The 19,723-nt window shown below is 50.6% G+C and overlaps 2 protein-coding genes across 2 annotated transcripts; both read right to left on the bottom strand.

Moving 5' to 3' along the window:
* Nucleotides 1-2,985: 2,985 nt before the first annotated feature.
* Nucleotides 2,986-6,015, bottom strand: LOC101781644 (probable trehalose-phosphate phosphatase 4). The gene is made up of 10 exons (XM_004953892.2): nt 5,597-6,015; nt 5,340-5,480; nt 5,158-5,229; nt 4,986-5,063; nt 4,816-4,869; nt 4,610-4,711; nt 4,394-4,471; nt 4,188-4,257; nt 3,929-3,999; nt 2,986-3,821 (listed from the first exon to the last, which is right to left on the bottom strand). The coding sequence occupies exons 1-10, from the start codon at nt 5,837-5,839 to the stop codon at nt 3,639-3,641; spliced, it is 1,092 nt and encodes a 363-aa protein (XP_004953949.1). The 5' UTR covers nt 5,840-6,015; the 3' UTR covers nt 2,986-3,638.
* An 11,835-nt stretch (nt 6,016-17,850) lies between these two features.
* Nucleotides 17,851-19,723, bottom strand: LOC101781253 (ethylene-responsive transcription factor RAP2-4). Its single transcript, XM_004953891.4, has one exon. It carries the CDS (start codon nt 19,157-19,159, stop codon nt 18,167-18,169), a length of 993 nt encoding a protein of 330 aa, XP_004953948.1. The 5' UTR covers nt 19,160-19,723; the 3' UTR covers nt 17,851-18,166.

The raw sequence follows: 19,723 nt of genomic DNA, 5'->3' as shown, positions 1-19,723 counted from the left end.
CAGTTTTTTATGAAATAAAGTGGTTTAGCCACAGCTTTGTGCAGCCAGTTAAATGAACACCGCCGTAACCTCGGATCGGGATGTGCAGAACCCAGTTTTGCCCGGACAATAAAAAAAAAAGAACTCTCCCATTAGCACAGTTGACACAACACAACTATGAAGGGACGGAGCAGTCCGTCCCCGAGCTAAGGTGGTGTTTTGTTTCACAGACTAAAGTTTAGTTCATGTCACATTAAATATTTAGATATTAATTAGGAGTATTAAATATATATTAATTACAAAATTAATTGTACATGTCGAGACTAATTCGCGAGATGAATCTATTAAGCCTAATTAATTCATGATTAGCACATATTAACTGTAGTATCACATTGTCGAATCATGATCTAATTAGGCTTAATAGATTCATCACGCGAATTAGCATATACTCCTAATTAGTATCTAAACATTCGATGTGACGGGTGCTAAAGTTTAGTTATGCTCGAGACGAGTACGTTCCATTAGCTAGCTAGATTGTTTAGGGTGAATAATGGATAGCGGATAGATCTCTCCACCTGGGAGCCATGTGGTGGGGGGTCGTCTCGTCTCGTCTGGCTCCGCCCGCCTCGCCGGTGTCCCTTGATTCAAGGGCAGGCAGCTTTCTCTCTCTCGCCCATCTCCAATGCCTTTGGCTCACTTCACTGCCAGATAAAATATGCAAAGCTAGCAGCAGCAGCATCAGCCTGGATCTGTATAAACTAGCAATTCCTCCCTGCACCCTATAATGGTTGCACCGGTTATTCTATTGCGTCGATCCTCTCTTTAACCCCCTTGTTTAATCGCCGGTTGAGTTGGGGGATCTCAATGCCAGATTAAAGGGCAATGCCTAGCTGACTAGCTGAGTGTGTGTGCTCAAGGTGCGCGCATGCTCTTGAATAATGCCTTGTTGCATGCTTGGGTTGGCGTGTGGGAACATAGGAAACATACAATGCGCCAGTTAGCTGCTACTGCCTACTTCTCGATAACTTCATTACTTCAGTGAAAAAAAATTTGTTTCAGCATATACATGTTTTGTTAAGACTGCTTCTAAAAGATGTACTACTGCCTGAAGATACTGTACTAATTCAGCTATATGCAAATAAAAGCTTGCAGCTAGCCGGGACATGAGATGGTGACACGGACAGTACTGCAGCACAACAGCTCGATCGTCTCGTTGTCGTTGCTGCAGGGACGAGGCATTTTATCGGCTCCTGATTGGATTGCAGCAAATAACACTTGAATCGCGCCAAAGAAGCGGGTTGGTTTGGTTGCTGGTGGCCTCCCCCAATTAAAGGCAAAAAAAAGACGGCACCTAAAGTACGAGCGATGATGAGGCCAGTCCGATTCGTCCCTAACCATCGATCGATCGCATGCCATCACCTTTCCTGGGATCGACCCATGGGTCCAAACGCAAACCCTACCCGGGCGGGCCCCAACGCGTAGCCATCAGCAGACGCAGCGAGGGAATGATGGATTACATTGCCGGGGCAGGATGTGTGCTTCTGCTTCCGGCCGGTTTGGTTGGAGTGAATAATGCACTGCACTGAAGGCTCTCGGCGGCGATCGATGATAAGGTTATATTCAATTTGAAGTTGCTCCGGTTGGTGGATCGATGTAGTATCAGATGGATCGGAGAAGCACAAATCATTTACATACCAGCTTCATCATGTAATGTGACTGCTACTAGCCTGCTGCAGATTCCAGCAGTGCGCTGTGTGCACAGTGCACAGTTGTTCTACACACATATGCATGCAGGACAAACGGCGGCCACTAGCATCAGTCCAAGGGAAGAAGAAGGAAGTGCATTATTGTGTGTGATTGGCAATGCTTCCATTCGCAGCAGCAGTTACCCCAGTTACTCCTTTCATGTCATCATGGCTAGGAAACCTTTCTTTGATTGGGGCTGATAAAAAACCATGCATACGAGTGATAATTGGTGGTCCCGAGCAGTCAACTCTTGGGCATGCATGCAGCAAGCATATGGTCTCTGATAAAGGTCGATCGGCATTTTAAGCACTACTTACTGACTTTTTCAGCACTGGAACACGAGCTAGTGCTCTAGAACTGTACTGTACACCACCATGCAATCACATGATCGAGAATATGCATCGAATCTCATTGGGAGGAATCATCATATATATCTGGACAGGGTGCGTGAGAGAGCGCACAAGAGAAGGCTTGTGTCACTTGCTCACTGCTTAATCTATGCGTCTACCGGTGATTAATAATGGTTGGCCGCCTAATGACTCATCTTGAGAGGAGGTTTGGCATGATCAAGGCCACGAACTCCAGAGATTGTTAATTGCTAGGTCGATTGATTGTGCCATATTCCAATCACTTTCTTTAGATGCCAGCAAATCTGATCATATCCCGGAGAATTTACTCGGGTACTCACTTCAGAGATGCACCATAAAATACTTGCACATCCACATTCATCAGCACGGACCACGGCATAGTTGGAGGAGCCTAGCCTATTGTATGTCGTCTGGATGAACCATGGGATCCAGAGCATGGGTAGTGATGAGTTATTAGTATAGAGGCGCATGTAGATCTCTGCTACTACGCTCATCGATCGCCGCCCCAATGAGCTGTTCCCATCGTACAATACACTCCCAAAAGGAATCCAGGGGCTCGCCGTATAAAATCACGCGATCGTACCCCAGTAATCGCGACCGCTTGACACGAATCAGCTGTCTCAGAGCTCACACATGATTGCATCCGGGTATTATTCGCTTTGGAGATAGCTTGTCATGGTAAGAACTGGCAGGCGAGCCTGCAGGGAGATCACGCAGCAAGCTGCTCACATGCCGCCCTGCGAGGGGTTGTACGGCGGGCGTTCCGATCCCCCAGCAGCTCCTTTTTCGCGTTCACGCTTGCATCAGTGCGTATAGTTTTATCGTCATGCGATCATCAAAAGAACAAACAAGTCGCACGGCAGCATGCATCTTCTTGCATTGGATCGATGCATCATGAAATAATTGCAAAATAATCCCATTACTTGGATCTTACTTTTACTACATTTTACACAGATGGTACAAAGAACAACAGTGCCTAGGTAGAAGAATAATATATATATAAAGCTACTAGTTACATGGGGTGAAGGGAACCTTCTCTTTCTTGCAAAGGTTCTTCTCTTCTAGGACGGCAGGTAGCTTCGCAGATGCCTTCCAAACCCATGGGGAGGCGACGGGAGACAAAAATAACACGGGGAGGGGGTACTACTAGTGGTACATTGCCGGGGAATCGGAGTAGACATGGTTACTGTATTAGACAGTGGCACCACCACAACATGCTCCGGCATTTTCCAGTGACGGGAGCATGCACAGGCGGCGGAGGGAGTTTGTGTTGTTGTGTGTGTGGCCTCTTTTTCCTCGGTGGCGCGGCCGCAGCACGGGGGCCCCCGGCCAGGGAATCGAAGAACATAACATGCGTGTAATGCAGCAACCACCACGAGTCCGTTTCGGAGGCCACAACAAGGGCTAAGAATCGTTAGAGAGAGGGAGGGGGGGGAGCGGAATTTGGTGGTGGTGGGGTATGTTCGCATGATTGGACACCGATTCGATCGGTCCATCGATTGACTAGTCGACCCGCCGCCGACCGACCGGCTGCTGCTGAGATAGCTACACCCGCGGCCGGATCATTATCGGCGGCGGCGGCGGCGGCGATGACTTGCGCTTCCACTCCACCAGCCGGAGCAGGAAGTCCATGACCTCGCCCGGGTCCTGCAGGGAGTAGGAGGCGTTCGTCTCCTTGGGACACTTGGAGACGAGGATGCCGAGGCCTTGACCCCTCTTCCTCAGCACCTGCCATGGTTAATTGCAACACGCGAAGATTTTAGTATATATCATCAAGATGCTCGAGAACAAAAATAACTAGAGAAGTTGGAATCGAAGAGAGGGCGGCGGCGCACCTTGAAAGCGTCCTCGTCGGTGCGGTCGTCACCGATGTACACCGGGAGGACGTCGCTGCAGTTGGCGAATCCTGGAGAGAGGGGATAGCAAGATAAGCGGTGTGTCATCAGCTGATTTGTTTAGGACAGGGGTGTGATACGCAAGTGCTGAATAAAAACTGGAGTGAAAACGATTGTGATGACACGGGCATGGATACAGGATCGGGTCTCGTCAAGAAAACAATACGGAGAGGAGTTTTGTTTGTCGTAATGCACGTACCGAGCGATTCGAGCAGAAACTCCAAGGCCTTGCCCTTGTCCCACATGATGCTCGGACGGATCTCCAGAACCTGGTTGCGTCAAAGTTCCACCAGTCTTATGATCAGTTTCTTCACTACTACTCACTAGCTGGTACTACTACTGTTATTTGGCAAGAACAATTAATCAGCTGTTCCAGTCAAGTTCATGATCAGAAGATGAAATTACCTTCCTCCCTTGAGTGAGCTTCAGCTTGGGGTAGTCCTTGATCACGGCCTTGACTTGCTCGGCCAAAGCATTCCATCTCTGCAGGAAGATCATCAGGGAGGTTGGTTAAGATCGATGGGCGCGCGTGATGCAGCTGCTGTGACACAGTATTATAAACACCGGTAGTTCTTGCGTTGAAGTGGCTGGCATCCTGAGATGGAGTAAGGCGTTGCCTACCTTTTCATCTACACATCTGAAGTGCACGGACAGGCAGAACTTGTTGTTCTCCACCTTGGCTCCAGGTGTGGACTTCGTCTTTTCCACCAGCAACTTGTACACCTGACAAAAATGGGATTCACCGCACGCATGCGCCATTGTTAATCTCCAACTGGACATCACGAGATATGCACACAAGTGGACAAGTGTTCTTCTATCGGTTTTACCTCGTCGATCACGGGGAGGAACTCGCTTGCAGGTTGGCACAGGACCGACTCGGGCTGCAGATTCGAATCAGAAAGTGAAGATTGATCAGCCAGAGTGATGGAGAGGGTTGAGAATGACTGGTAGTGGTCGGGTGAACTCAAGGAGATGGCGGTGAGGAGAGCGAGCGTACATTGGAGCTTGGTCCCTTGATGTCCATGCCATGGCTGCCGGCGTAGTAGAGCTCCGAGAGGCCGACGAAATTCCGCACCTGCACCGCGCAAGAACGAGGAAGAAATCCAAATCAGCATATGCGAGCGTGTCCAGTGCTTGCGGCGTCGAGACAAGTGGCGCAGGCAATGTACCTTGTCGCGGCAGCGCCCGCTGACGATCGCCGTCGGGAAGTACTTGGCGACGTCGCGCACCGCCGACCTCATCTGCGCACCCAGTACACCCGCAAGGGGGAGAAGCGTCAGTCAAGAGAGAACTTTTGGGCGGCCGCCATGGATTGGAATGGAAGGGTAGAGCAAGCAGCTCGAGGCCTCACCGCGTCGCTCATGTAGGCGGCGTCGGGGTCGGCGACGATGGGGGAGAGCGTGCCGTCGTAGTCCAGGAACATGACGATCTTCTTCCCCTTGGATGAGCTGGCAATCTGCTCGAACTTGCCGAGCGCCGACGGGTGCTTCCTCTGCGAGAGACCAGACAACGGTTAGCACCTGAGGGCAACAAGCCATTGCATGCACCCGCGTGCAAGCTCCCGACGCGTGTCAAGAACACGAGCGCGCGCGGCAAAGGAAGGCTCACCATCCAGGCGGTGAACTCGTCGACATCGGCGGCGGCGCGGGAGCGGGTCGGGGACGAGGCGCGCATGGCGTCGGCCCAGGTGCAGCTTGCCGAACGCGCGGCGGCCGCGGCCAGGTCGAGGTACCGGTGGGACATGGCGCCGGCGGCCGCACCCCGGCAGGCCAGGAGCGCCGGCCTCGGGCCCGGCAGCGCCGCCCCGGCCGCAATGCCCATCTCCGACACGACCACGTCCTGGTTCGTCATGCGCCTCGCTTCACCAGCGGCCAAGGCGGCGGCAGACTCGTGCGACGCGAAGCCGGCGAGACCTCCTCGACCGTCTCGTCCCAACGCCAAGCACTGGGACGGGACGAACACACAGACACCTAGCTAGCCTCGCCTGCCTGAGGACTTGGGGAGTGTGCGGGCTTTGCTTGTGAGAGCTTGAGAGATGGGTGGATGCGAAGTGGGGAGGAGTGCGGGTACTTATAGCTCGGAGGGGTGGGCCCGGAGGGGTCTGCCACGTGGGATCCAAAGTGGAGCCGACGTGCGGGCCAGGGTGGTCGCCGGGCTGCTTAGCTGGTAGGCCGCCGCCCGCAGCGGCTTTGGCTCATGCTGGCTGGCTCCTGCTCCCCCTGCCGTATTGTTTTGTTTTGTAGCATGCAAGGGCAAGGGGGAAAGCAGCTCCACATGTGCATAGGCACAAGACTGCATGCACTTTTTTGCCCATCCTTGCTATTTTAGGGTTTCTGTTATGGCTAAGGTAAATGTTCTACAAATCTACCTTTTGACTCTATTAGCGCGCATCTCAAAGCTCCTTAAGATGCATGGTCTCCCGAACCCACGAGGGAGGACTCAAAGCCTGTTTGTTTGAGATCATGTGTACTATGGTAAAAAAATATTTTAATACCGTTTTGGGACTAGTCAATGATCTATGATCCCAAGGTGGTCCTAGAATGTTCTTTTACTCCCTCGCAAAAAAAATATTCTTTTACCCCACTATCATTATATCATAATACAGCTCATAAAAATATTCTTTTACCCCACTATCATTATATCATAATACAGCTCATATAATCATGAGGGAAACAAACAAAGTCTCACTCAATGTTAGGAGCAAATCTAGCTAGCCTTTGCTCGGGGGTAAATTTGGTAATCCATCGGGTTATATTCCCTTCATGTGAAGTCCCTCTCCATGCCACCTTGCAATTATCAATCCACTGCAGTGGCGATAGCAACTTAGATTGATATTACACAGCCATGTAACTTCAACGTCCATGGCCCGAGCTAGGTAAGATAGGGAAGTACTTTGGCGGCCTTTTGTGATAGCTTCCCATGTTTACATGGCAGACTTGTCATATCACTTTTTTTTTTCCTCCAGAGCTACATGCACTAACCAAAATCAAACAAATTGTTGCACAGCACTGATATGGTATTACATGGGTAGAGACATTTAGTATGATGCTTTCTCTCACACTATGACCACAATCTGCCGTTAAATAACTCCGTAGTTCTACAATATCCGAGTGGTGTGAGGCTCACATTAAGTGATATATTGAGGACTTCAGAGTTATCCAATGGCAAATTATATATTTCAGATATATAAATACATGTGATATGTAGTCCAATTTGATACTCCATTTAATCGAAAAATAAATCCATGACTTTACCTATACAAACGGCATTTCATGTTATATTGACATTCCGTCAGGCATGTTCGAAATGGTCAGAGCATTGAGCCATTGACCGATTACAATGATAAAACCGAGTTCAGCACTGCTACCATTATTTTTATCAGTTTGATAAGCATAGAGTTTGTGGTCCGTCATGTAGAAACCGAAGCAGGAGAGAGAGCAGTGCTTCACTGCTTTGTGCTTGTACTGTGACCAGGTGGACTAAGTTCATCGAACCTAGACACCTGTCCAATAAGAAGGGAAGAGGCTTGTGTTGTGTATACTACGCACAATTTGGCAGTACTTAATTGTGTTCAAGTTCAATTTCCCAATTTGGCAATAATTAATTTTGGAAGCTTCTTTCACCGTTCCACCTACTGGACAAAACAGAGCCTTCTCCAGCTAATACAGAACATTGTTCTCAAGTTCTTTAAATTAGAGAAAACAGGACTGATGACTTGTCTTTTCCTTGGTTCAATGTCAACATGTAGACGAGTTAAGCTGATATAGTTTGAGTAGGAATTACTTATCTTCCTCTATTTTTATTTTTCCTAGCAATGGAATTGGTTATCAATTATTTTTCCCCTGGCTAAACAAAGATGATACAAACATACACGATACGCTTGACAGTTCAATCATATTCTACTCTGCTCTCCTGCTACTCCACATGTTAGGAACCGCCCATTTTTCAAAGAAGATTAGAAGAAGAGAATTGATTCCTCCTAAATCCCTTGCTGCTACATGTCTGCATATATACGTAGCCGGATTTCGCGCTTCTAATGGTCTCTTTATTTTGTCTGGAAATGATATTGATTGCAACTGAAACACTGAAGATACATAATGTATATGCTTAAGCCGTACAATTATTTGCTAAGCACCCTGCTACTACTTCACATGTTAGGAACCGCCTATTCTGATTCTTCTTGCTGTCAAGTGCTGTGTAACGGTACTGACCTATAAAAGACAAACACCTTAACAAAAGAAGAAGAGTCAACTAACTTATAATTCTCTGAAACCTAAGTTGGGCACTCAGCAGCTTTCATTGGGCAATATCTTCTCTAGCTTTTACGCTGTTAATTTGTCTGATACTCTTTGATCACTAAAAGGATGCAGATAAAAAAGCGCCCCCACATTGTTAGTGGTGGCAACAACCAGGAACAACAAACTAATTTAAACAACTACTACCACACTATACTACTGCTATACCAATGCGATCTCCCTTTATCCTCCGTGTCTGTGTGCGTACTTGCAGGCAACATAGCATGCGGAATTGATAATCGTGTTCATGGGTCGGAAAGATGGGGATAGGTAGGTCAATCTCGTCGAGAAATGGTTAGAGATATCATTGTTAACTGATGATCGCTTGCAATCAAGTCCCAAAGGACCCAAACATTGTTGCGTGCCATGCGTATTTGAGATGGAAAGATGGAAACAAATTTTATCTGAACATGCACTCGGCACCGGAAAACTGAGATTTTCGGGCCGGTCGCTGTCGGATCGAGCTTGCTAGTGCGCAGGAAATGTGAAAAAGGAGAAAAGCTAGGAGATGGCAAAAAAAATCGCCGTGTAAATTGAAAGAACGCGACCGCTTTCCGCGTCCCACCACCCAAGTACCCATCATTTTCTGCTTCATCCTGCTCTTCCCTGCTTTTTTGCCTTCTTTTCCTTCTTTATTTTGCACCAACAAATTAAAAGTGCCTTTTGCACACACATAAAAAAAAATGGGCCCCATGAACTTGCTTGCTACCATTTCCTTAACAGCCAGGACAAGTGCATTTTATATTTCAAGATCTAGTGAGTAGGATACTTAGTCGGGGTGCTAGTTACCAAACTGAAATCGTTTTCTTGTGCTCTAGGCAGCTAGCTGCAAGTCACTACTTGCGACGTCAGTCGAAATGGAAAACCCTTTTGTACCTAGCTATATTTGATTATTTTCAATTGAACGATCGTGCCAGCACAGACCGCCCGAGTGTCATTTCGACGGGAAAAATGTGAAAAAAAATTGTTCGTCAATTAAGAGAAACCAAGATCACCCACCTCTTTCGCAACACTGGTCACTGTCATGTAGGGCTCCTCTTTTTATAGCTATCTTCAATATCAACCCATGTAGGCCGCGCACCTGCGCCAGTGGCTTTGAAGCTAGGAAAAATGTAAAATCTATTTACAATTTTACATGGTTTGGTTTCTAAAACATCGGATTTCACGACATTGCCTAGTGGACACTACTGAAAATAGTAAGTGATTTTAGGCGTTAGAGACAAAATCAAAAAAAAATTCTAAATTTTGTATGAAGGTCACCAACTTACAACGCAGTGACCTGCAGGCAAAGTCGCATATTTGCATTGTCACCCGGCAAACTCGAATACTGTCCTAGGGGCCAAATCAATTGTTTTAGTTTTTCTGCAAACAAATTGCCAAGCAAAGCCAGGTTGCACTGACAACGATGGTAACTTGAAGGCAGCCGGTTTTACTTTACATCGAGTATTCTTGACGAGGATAGAGTTGGAGGACAATGCAGTCATAAAATGAGATTGGTAAACGACTCGTTGAGGAGGCATGCAAACAGGGTTCGATTCATAACATCGACGAAGTTCAGGTACTCGTGGAAGATCAGGCATGAGTGCATGCAAGGTTCATGATCTCCTCCTCTTTGTCACTACTATTTTGTCCCGTCGACTTCTATGCTTACACGTGTGCCGCGTATGACCTGAAAAACAGAGACCACCGGTACTGTGCACGGATATTCTGCATCCAGCTAGCCGATCATCGTAGTATGCACGCGTTCGGCCTCGCGTTGACGGAAACACGTGGCTCCTTTTCCTTCTGTAGACTGACGAAACACCAGGAGAAGGAAAAATGTGGCGCATATACCGACCAAAGGCACGCGCGTCTCGTGATCCCAACAAGCTGCGATGCGAGCTCGATCCAGTTCGTGCAGTGACAGACGGCACGCGCTGCGGTGCCCGTCGCAGCTTCCCTCCACGGTACAGGGCGATCGAGCGTGACCAGCCCGGCCGCGGGTACGTCGACTCGTCGACAAAAGACGAGCCAGTAAGACGACAGGAGATCCGAACAGTTGGTGCCTGCCGTCCAAAGCGTGTCAGGTGTCACGCCTGCAACGCGCCACCGCCCTCGCACAGTCACGCACGGCCCGGCATCCGCTGGCCCTGGGTTCCCTCCCCGGCCGGCCCCGGCCCCCACGGCTTCAGCTGCACGGTGCTGTGGGCCTGCAGCTCCTCCGGTCGAGTCAGCCGCGCACCTTTCCATCTCGCCACTGCCCGTCTGCCCCCGCCGGGGGGCCGGGTCGCGCGTATCGCTCCGGTGGCCTGCGCGCTTTTGTTTCTGGCGGCCGGCCGCCGGCCGGCGCCGGCCTTGCGTGGAGGCAGCCGCGTAGCAATGTACTAGCATGTGTTTGCGCGGACGCACGCACCACGCCGTCGTTTCGTGTCAATTCTGCGACTCGTGACTCGTGAGGGATCGATCGCTCGGAGGCGGACGGGACGGGACCGGATGGATCGACGCGACGAGACCAACTCGTACGCGCTCGTACGCCAAGCCAATCAGCGCAACCCTCTCGGGCGCTCGCCGTGTCAGTGTCACGGTCGAGCGAACGGCCTGGGACTGGGACTGGTGAGACACGGTGAGGCTAGTGCGTGGCGGCAGGGCGCGCCTCTGGCGGCGTGCGCGGCCGGCCGGGTTTCGGGCTGCATGCGGGGGCTCCCACATCGGTTGGCGCGCGCGGCCAGCCAATCCCCACGGCCGCAAGTACGCGGCCTGCCTGCGACTGCGAGAGCACAGCGCTCGCCTCGTCGGGACATGGCCGGGGCCTGCGCTACCTTGCACGCGAGCCCCAAGTAGAAATGGCCAAGCTTCCCGGCCCGTGCACGCAGCCATGAGCCTTGCACAGCTGCATGCATGATGCATCGATCCAACGGGCTACCTGTTTGTATGCTGTCGTGTCGGCTTGCGTGTAGCTATAGGTGATCAGATGCATGTGCAGTTGTGCACTTGTGCACAGTGCCGATGCATGGGAGATCACACAACAGTCACACCCTCAGAGGACGGTTAATTTGGATTTTACTGAGCTGATGTACGCTTGCGTTCTTTGGTGCCCCTGGGCCGTGCCATTTTCGACCTGTCAGTGGTGTCTACGCAAACTGGTGTTCCCTACACAAACGGTGCACAGTTTCGATCGAGACAAAATGCAGTACAGTATAGGACTAGTACAGAGCAGGGAGATTCAGATCCTTTTCCTAATATCGTCGTCAACCGTTGAATCTTTGACTACTAAACGAGAGACTTCCGCACACTTTGATGCCGGACTATGCTAGGACATGCTACTAAGATGCGCATGCATGCACACTTTGCTTGGTTGTAGGGCTCTAGTTGAGAGATCACTCGACACCACGCTGCACACAGGAGCAATAAACAATTGTGAGCCGACTAGTGACGTATATAATTGTCTACTTGCAAGTTGCACCCTACATATAATGTCCTAGCAGCTAGCCAATAACCTGGGCTTGTAGATCATGCTAGAAAAGAAAAGATCGCTAGATCAGAGGAGGTGCGGCACAGGGAAAGCGCTAGCCAAACGAGCAGGACAGCAGGCATCGCATCGACACGCCACCGTGATGGACAGCGCCTTTCGATTTTCACGTGGCCCAAAAGGTTCCCATCTTTTCCTCGAGTCATTTTATACAAAAGACGGGCTCGCCATTGGCCGCACCCGTCTCCCACCAATAATCTTTTCCTCGGTTTTGAACGCTCTAACGGCAGGCCTTCGCTTGCTTGCTTGCGTGGTCAAGCGGCGGCAGCGCACACGGGTATCTAGACTTTGACCTAGATTCTGGAATCTGGAAACAGCACGCGAGATTCCATCGGCATATGTTACAGACTCCACTGCTCTACTACCCGGGGGCACCGGGCAAGCAAGCCATCCAGCCACGCAGCCAAAGCCTCTAGCCCCGTGTCGCCACGCCAGTCGTGCCGTGCCAGCCGGTCACATGCAAAGCAAGCGCCGAGCAGAACAGAGCAGAACAGGGCTGGGATGGCTGGTTACCAGTGGCTCGAACTTGTCATGTCGTTTCTCGGAAGCCTGACCCTCCTCGCCGGGGCCAAGCCTGCCTGGTCTAGTTGCTGGCCTAGTGGCCTCTGGCTGCTGCTGCCGCGCTGCGAGAGTGTACAGTACTGGTACTCTGCACGTGTTGTGTTGGTGCCGGCCCGTGTGCCTGCGGGCTTGGCTAGTTCCAAATGTAGGTACGCGGCGTATGATATTATTGGTATTTAGACATGTTTTCCAGGAGCGACCCCGTCACCAGTAGAAGAGACCTTCGAACGGCCACCACTCACAACCACTGCACGATATAGGAGTTTTAGTCCGGTTGGTAATACCAACCAGGATTAAAAAGATCGTTTAATTTTAGTTGTAATGTCTAGTCAGACGAGGGAATCTGGTACGACGTTTAGTCCTCAGTTGAAAACACCAACCTAAACTAAAACTCCAAGTCCCGATTGTAATTACCAACCCGGACTAAATCTTTAGTCCCGGTTGGTAATTCCAACCGGGACTACGGGGGTCTTTAGTTCCGGTTAGTGTTTTCAACCGGAACTAAACGTCTCAAACGGAGCTTTCAATTTAGTCCCCCCTCTCTCTCCACCTTCTCTTCTCTCCTTCTCTTCCCTCCCTTATCTCGTGCAGGCAGCCTGTCTCTTCTTCCGTATCTTCCCCCCTCCTCCTCTCCCTTCCTTATAGGCGGAGGACATGAGCGGCACGGGCCAACCTCCTACGGGCGGGCGGCTGGCGCAGGCGCGCGGGCAACCGGGCGGCGCTGGCGGGCAGCTTTTATTTTTAAAAAATCTTTTTAGTCCCGGGACTAAAGAGGGAACTTTTAATCTCGACAGATTAGTGCCGGTTGGATTTTCGAGACATATGCATCTCTCGAATCAGAACTAATGCTCGTTTTTCTATGATGCGTGTGAGTCATCATGAAATGCAACGTTTTGTCTTTTTTTTAATTAAAAATAGCTGCTAGAGAAATTTCGTGCTAATAATAAAGCATACAGTTTGAGCATTGAGCCTGTAGAGTAGAGTTGGAAGACATTATACCGCGACGGTGTGTCACAGGCGGGTAAGACAGCACTGAGCCACTGGCCCGTTTTTTGTGCTTAGCTAAATCAGCAACAACAATAGACTCCCTACCCGAAAAGAAAAAGGAACAATAAATTCCCTCGCAAAACAGAGAGAGAGAGAGAGAGAGAGAGAGAGAGAATAAACTCAGGATAAGAATAGGCCGACGAATTCGAAGGGCGGTGGCCTGTGAAAGGCCGTATGGTTCAGCCCACAGCGACGAGCCAGGACACCGCACTTGGGGGCCCGCCAGCATTCATTCCGCCTTTCAGTCAGTCCGCATGCCTGTCGGCCCATGAATAACATGGCATCAGATATTTTGTTGGGCCGTGATGAATAAACTCAGGATAAGAAAAGGCCGAGGAACTAAAAGTGCGGTGGCCTTCGGTGGCCTGTGAAATCTAGCTGGTCCGTATGGTTGGGCCCACGGTGACAAGCTAGCACCACCGCACCTGTGGGCCCGCCAGTATTCCTATTGGCCCAATCACATGACATCGGATAAACGGATGTCTTGTTGGGCCGAGATGGATACTGAGCCGGGTTCACTCGGCGGACAACTGAACGAACCACGGAAAAAATACTTTTGTTGCTAATCTGTCGCCATATTTTGAGTTTCATCCCTCACGTACAAAACTAGGTACGGGCCATCCTTAACTTTAAAATCTGTTTATTTTTTATTCATCAGCTATTTTAAAAGTGGTTTCACATTACGTGGTGCTAGATACCACATGTCTAGTGGTGGATCCCACATGCTAGGTGTCATGCAGGAGGCTTTCTTCCTACCCTCTCTTCCTCCTCCTCCTCTCCCAAAACTTACAAACACCACGCATTCCGTCGCAATTAGGGAAAAAGTCTGCATAACCCCCAACATATTAAGGGTCGACCACATCATCCCCTCAAGTACAAAAACGGATGTTTAACCCCCTCACCTTTGCAAAACTATTTAAATGAACCCCTAGGGTGGTTTTCCAGTGTGGTTTTGCCTAGCTAGAGTGTTGGGATGGATTGTGTTGCTGACATGGACCGCTTATGTATGGAGGTCGTATGTCAGTCTCTCATCTTCATCTTCTTCCTCTGCTATCTTTGTCACTGCCTGCCATCTACTCCTCCTTCACCCAAGCTACCACATGTGGTCTGCCCCCGCCCCGGCCTGCGCTGACGTCCACCATCCTCCTCCTCCCTCACTCGGCCGTCGCTCCTGGTGGCATCGGCGGGCTTGGCACAAGGTGAATCGGCGCGGCCATGGCGGTGGCTCCTTCGACTCCGGCGGCGGCAGCGATGGCTTCAATCGAGCGAGCGACACTTTGGCAACGAGGAGGTGTCGAGGACCGGCAATGGAGCTGTGACTGGTCGTCGCGGAGCTCCAGGCAGAGTTGGTCGGTAGCACTCTGCTCGGCCCCGCTGCTTCCGGCGGGCTGGTAGGCCGATGCGAGCGGCCATGGGGAGGGAAAACAAACTACCTGTCCACTTAAAAGTGGAGCCCACATGTCCATGTCAGCGTCTCGGTCCACTCATCATGCCAACTAGGTAAAACCACCCAGGAAAACCACCTTAGGGGGAATGATTTTGTCAAGGTGAGGGGTTATCCGGTTTTGTATTTGAGGGACGATGTGTCGACCCTTAATACGTGTTGGGGGATATGTAGATTTTTTCCTCGCGATAAGAGAGGGCCGCTTATTACCTAAACTTCGCGTGCTTTGCAAGCGGAGCTGCCCAAAATGCACGACACGATCACCTCACGCGCTCGCTTTTTCAGCAAGGAAAACGATGGCAGATGTGAGCAGAAGCCTCCATTGTCCGAGCGTGGCGCCACATCGGGACAGGACAGGACAGGCACAAGGCGCCGGAGAAGAACTACTACCATGCCGTGGGTGCCTGCGTGGCTCGGCAGTTAAACCTAACCAAGACTTTTAGTAGTGGTTAAAATTCCAACGCGGATGGCTCCAAGTGCCTGCCTCCTGCCAATCAACAGAGACAGCAGCACGGATCATCTCTCACAGCTCCGCTCAGTGCTCACCTCACCTTTCAACGCATGCCCTGTAGGTTAGCTAATTCATCCATCGTCATGGTTACCCGTTACCTCACATCTATAAACATTTACTCAAAGATACTACTAACCGCAGTTACTGGAGTCTAAGAGTAACAGCAAGCCCATCATATCCAAGCGACGTGAAATCAATTGCGCTTCTAGAACTTGTTTGACTCCAGCCAAGCAAAAGAGACGGACGGGACGAGCGCTCTGCTCTGATCGCTCCGATATCCTATCATTCGAATGCCCATTCGGACGCTGCAGTTGGCGGATTCCACCGCTGGACAAATCCGGAGGCCGGGGAGCGAGCCAAATAAGGCCCTATTTATTTTCGCTTACAAGAGATTTATTGATGGAAATAAACGAGAATATTACCAAACATTTTGTTTATTTTTATCAATTCTCGCTCATATAGTAAGCTGTTTCAAAGAATTGAACTATGAGAAGTGAAAGCGAGAAGCAAGAAAATCTTCATTTAGATTGTAATTCAAGGCCATATTTAGTTTCCACCAAAATTCCAACTTTGACACTATGCAAAAAGAAGATTCCCCATCACATCAAACTTGCGATACATGCATGGAGTACTAAATGTAGATGAAATCAAAAACTAATTGCACAGTTTTGTTGTACTTTGCGAGACGAATCTTTTGAGTCTAATTAGTCAATTTTTGGACAATAATTCACAAATACAAACGAAATGCTACAGTTGCGCATTTATGACAAACTCCCAACTTTGGCACTCCCAAATTGGGAACTAAACAAGGCCCAAACATAGTTGAGAAGCGTATCCACAGTACGGGCAGCCAGCCGCAACCGCACGCCGGAGGCCGCCGCGACATGATTGACCGATCCACCTCGCCGGCGCTTTCCGTGACTTTCACGACCCGACCCTCTACGAGCTACGGCAGATTCGGGCGATGTGAAAGCATCATATGCCCTCCGGACTTTGCAGCCTTTTTTTTTGTTTTTTCCCCTCTCATCAAATCCGCCCATATCTCCGATTACTTCCGCACCATCTCATCGTGTTTCGTTTCATGCTCGTCCAACACCAAATGCCGTTGTTTATTGTGATGAAAGAGAGAATTCTTTGTGCGTGTTCTCTTCTCTTCTGTTCTTGGCGTTTCAGGTAAGAATAAAGGAGCAGTGCAACAGCCTAACAGGTGCGCGTGCTTGGTTGCTAAGCATGGAGATGTATATCTTGGCTGCTGCAACTATGTGTGGCCGCGGAGGTTGCACCCAGACGAAGGCAAGGTTGCCAATACTTTCGATGGGAGGGAGTGCCATGGAATACTGAAACCTTTTTAGCTCTGTGTGTGTGAACAAAGCTGTCAAGAGTTGTACCTGCCATTTAGACAAGTTTTGCAAAAGGAATTTGGTATACAATCAACTATTCTTGGTTCTCTTGCACAGCAATTGCTGGAGGGGGAATGAGAACAAAGGGACAGAGGTGGATAGGCGCCCCCCTCGTAGAGGCTAGAGAGGCCGTTGGTTGGGGATGCCTCATTATCTGTGGCCTCTCTTTATGCTCGTCTTTCACCGGCGACTTGGATGGGCGGATTATTAAAGAAAATGCAGCTAGTGGCAGTGGAAGGTAAAGGCCGTCGGATGCGGAGGCGATGAGGATTGGGCATTGGCTGGTCCGCCGCGGCCATCAGGTCGTTTTCGCGGGGATAAGCTTGAGAAATGCTGCTGATGGCCTCGGCCGGCAGTTTCCGGATGCTTCTGCAGCGAATTGCATCGCCACCTTGGAATAAACAAATGGACGGACCCGGCTTGTGTTGTGATGGGGGCGTCCTCGCGGTTAGTGCTCGCGTGTGCATCCTAACCGAACCACGATCGTCAGGGTACTGGCTGGTAGTGGTAGATGGCTGAATGCTTTAACTGATGACTAGTTACTCCTAGGTCGTCGGCAAATGATAGGAGTTACAGCTAACTCACTGCATGCGTGGAATACTGAAGACTTGGAAACTCTGACAGATCAACCTAACGCACTAATCAGATGCGTTTCCCTGGTTTTGTTTCTTTGAAGATCATGACTGGTCACTAGCTCAAAGTGTTTCAGTGGTCAATAGCTTGGAGCTCTGTGGTCCCGTGCTTCATGTTGTGCTCAAAGATCGTACGCGCTCTTCTCTCTACAATACTTCACGTTCATCAGCACCTGGCAATTTACACTTCACAGATGAAGTCCCGTGAGAGCATAATCACAAGCTTTCCGTGTTGAGTTGCAGTGCAGATAATTTCAAGCAAACATAAGAATCTTAAGCTCTCCCTTGTTTCCAAGAGGTTGTAGCCAGCACACATCTCTGCTTTGCAACTACACTAGTATCAAACAAGCTCACGAGCCACAAGGCTTAACTCGACAAACTGCTTAGATCGGACAAGAGCAAGAACGATGCACAGCATCACAACATTGATCAGACAAGCAACACAAAAGCATAGACAGACATGGTTACGTACACATAAGCTAGATGGATTAAGCTGCAACAGATGGTAATAACAAGGGATTACACTTGACCTTCTCGACTGGCCGTGCCGTGAGAAAAAACAACCGGCAGCTCAACCAGGAGATTAACACGGACTGCTACTATCATCACAACACTGGACGATTTACTAGCTATAGTTACTCTCGCAGCCGCCATGGCCGATGTCTAAAATGCCATCGATCCACCGCAGCTGCAAAAACCCAATGAAAATTACACAGAGCTGTCATTGAGCTGACTGACTGAATCTTTGCTGCTACTACTACAGTAGTTGCAGTTGATTGCTCATGAGAGGATGGAGTCCCAGTCGATCTCCCAGGACGGGTACTTGCGCAGGTGGAAGGCCTCCGTCTCGTCCCACGGCGCCTCCGTGAAGTCCAGCTTCGCCATCTCCGGGACGGGCGGCGCCAGCGGCGGTGAAGGCGGGGAGCCGGCGGAGACCGACTCCTCCTCCCCCTCCGTCGACGCCGAGCACTTGGGCGAGTCCGGCGGGGACGCGGCCGAGGACTCGGCGTCAGGGGAGCCGCTCTTGGACCCGGCGAGGGACTGGCAGATGGCGGTGAGCTTGGCGTCCACGGAGGCGTGGAGCGGGCCGGCCAGGTGCGCGCCGCCGCGGCGGAGGGCGGGGAAGTTGAGGCGCGCCATGTCGCCGCGGAGGCGGAACGCCGCCTTGTCGTAGGCGAGCGCCGCGTCCTCGGCGGTGTCGAAGGTGCCCAGCCACAGCCGCGTGCGGTTCTTGGGGAGGCGGATCTCCGCCACCCACTTGCCCCAGTGGCGCTGGCGTACGCCGCGGTACAGCTTCGACTGCGCCGGCGCCAACGGCGGCGACCCGGACTGCTTCATCGGCTGCGCCCGCGGGCCCAGGAACGCCGCGTGCAGGCCCCTCTGCTGCTGCTGCATCATGAACTGGGCCTGGATCTGCTGGATCTGGGCCGGGCCGAGCTGGTTCAGGCCCATCGGTCCAGTCACGCCCGACGCCGCAGAAGCAGCGTAAGGCGACGAGTAGAGTGGCGGAAGCTGCGAGAAAGACGACGAGGAGGTGGCGGCGGCGGTGGGAAGAGGCGAGGTGGCGAAGGTGGCGTAGGAGGGTGTAGGCATGTAAGAATCTTGGGTCATGGAAGAAGAAGAGTAGTAGTGGTAGGGGGAGGAAGACGAAGAGGAAGCACTCGTTATAAAAGGTTCGAGTGCTTTCGCGAGCTCCTGATCCGAAGAAGAGGAGGCGGCGATCTGGTGTGCACTAGTGTTGTAATACTTGTACATATCTATGGCTGCGGCCATTATGACTAGTTGGATGGAGCTAGAAGAAGAGGCTGGGGCAACTAAAAACGGTGAGAAATAAAAGGAGCTTTTTATGCAAATTAAAGTAGAAAAAAAGTTTGGAAATCAGCCCTGTTCCTCAATAAAAGTAGAGAAACAGCGGGTTTTGTGCAAAGAAAAAGAAAAAGGGGTGATGAACAAGAAGGGTATTGCAAAAGAACCCTTTCGAAAGGCCAAAAGGCGGCAAGAATCCAGAAGAGAAAAAAGGTTCTCTGGATCTCTGTTCCTCCTAGGAGAGGTGTGATGAGGTTGAGAAAAAATCCAAACCCAAGAACAAACTCCCTTTGAGGAGTCTAATAAACTCAAAGGAAGAGCCTTCTTGAACCGGACCTTTCTTGTGCGGTGCAAACTTTCCCTGCTGCTAAAAAGAATCAGAGAGTTCAGAGAACAAACCTGTCGCCGATGATCTGCTTGCTCGGATCGCTCAACCTCACCGTGGAGTGGAGGGGATGTGGCTTGTGGCTTCGTGTTCTTGTGGGGGTGGGGTGGGTTGAGGCGTCTCTCTGGGGAAGAAAGGCTCCGGCG

This window comes from Setaria italica, chromosome I (genome assembly GCF_000263155.2).
Source record: "Setaria italica strain Yugu1 chromosome I, Setaria_italica_v2.0, whole genome shotgun sequence".
Taxonomy (NCBI): domain Eukaryota; kingdom Viridiplantae; phylum Streptophyta; class Magnoliopsida; order Poales; family Poaceae; genus Setaria; species Setaria italica.
This window is presented reverse-complemented; position numbering and strand designations above follow the sequence as displayed.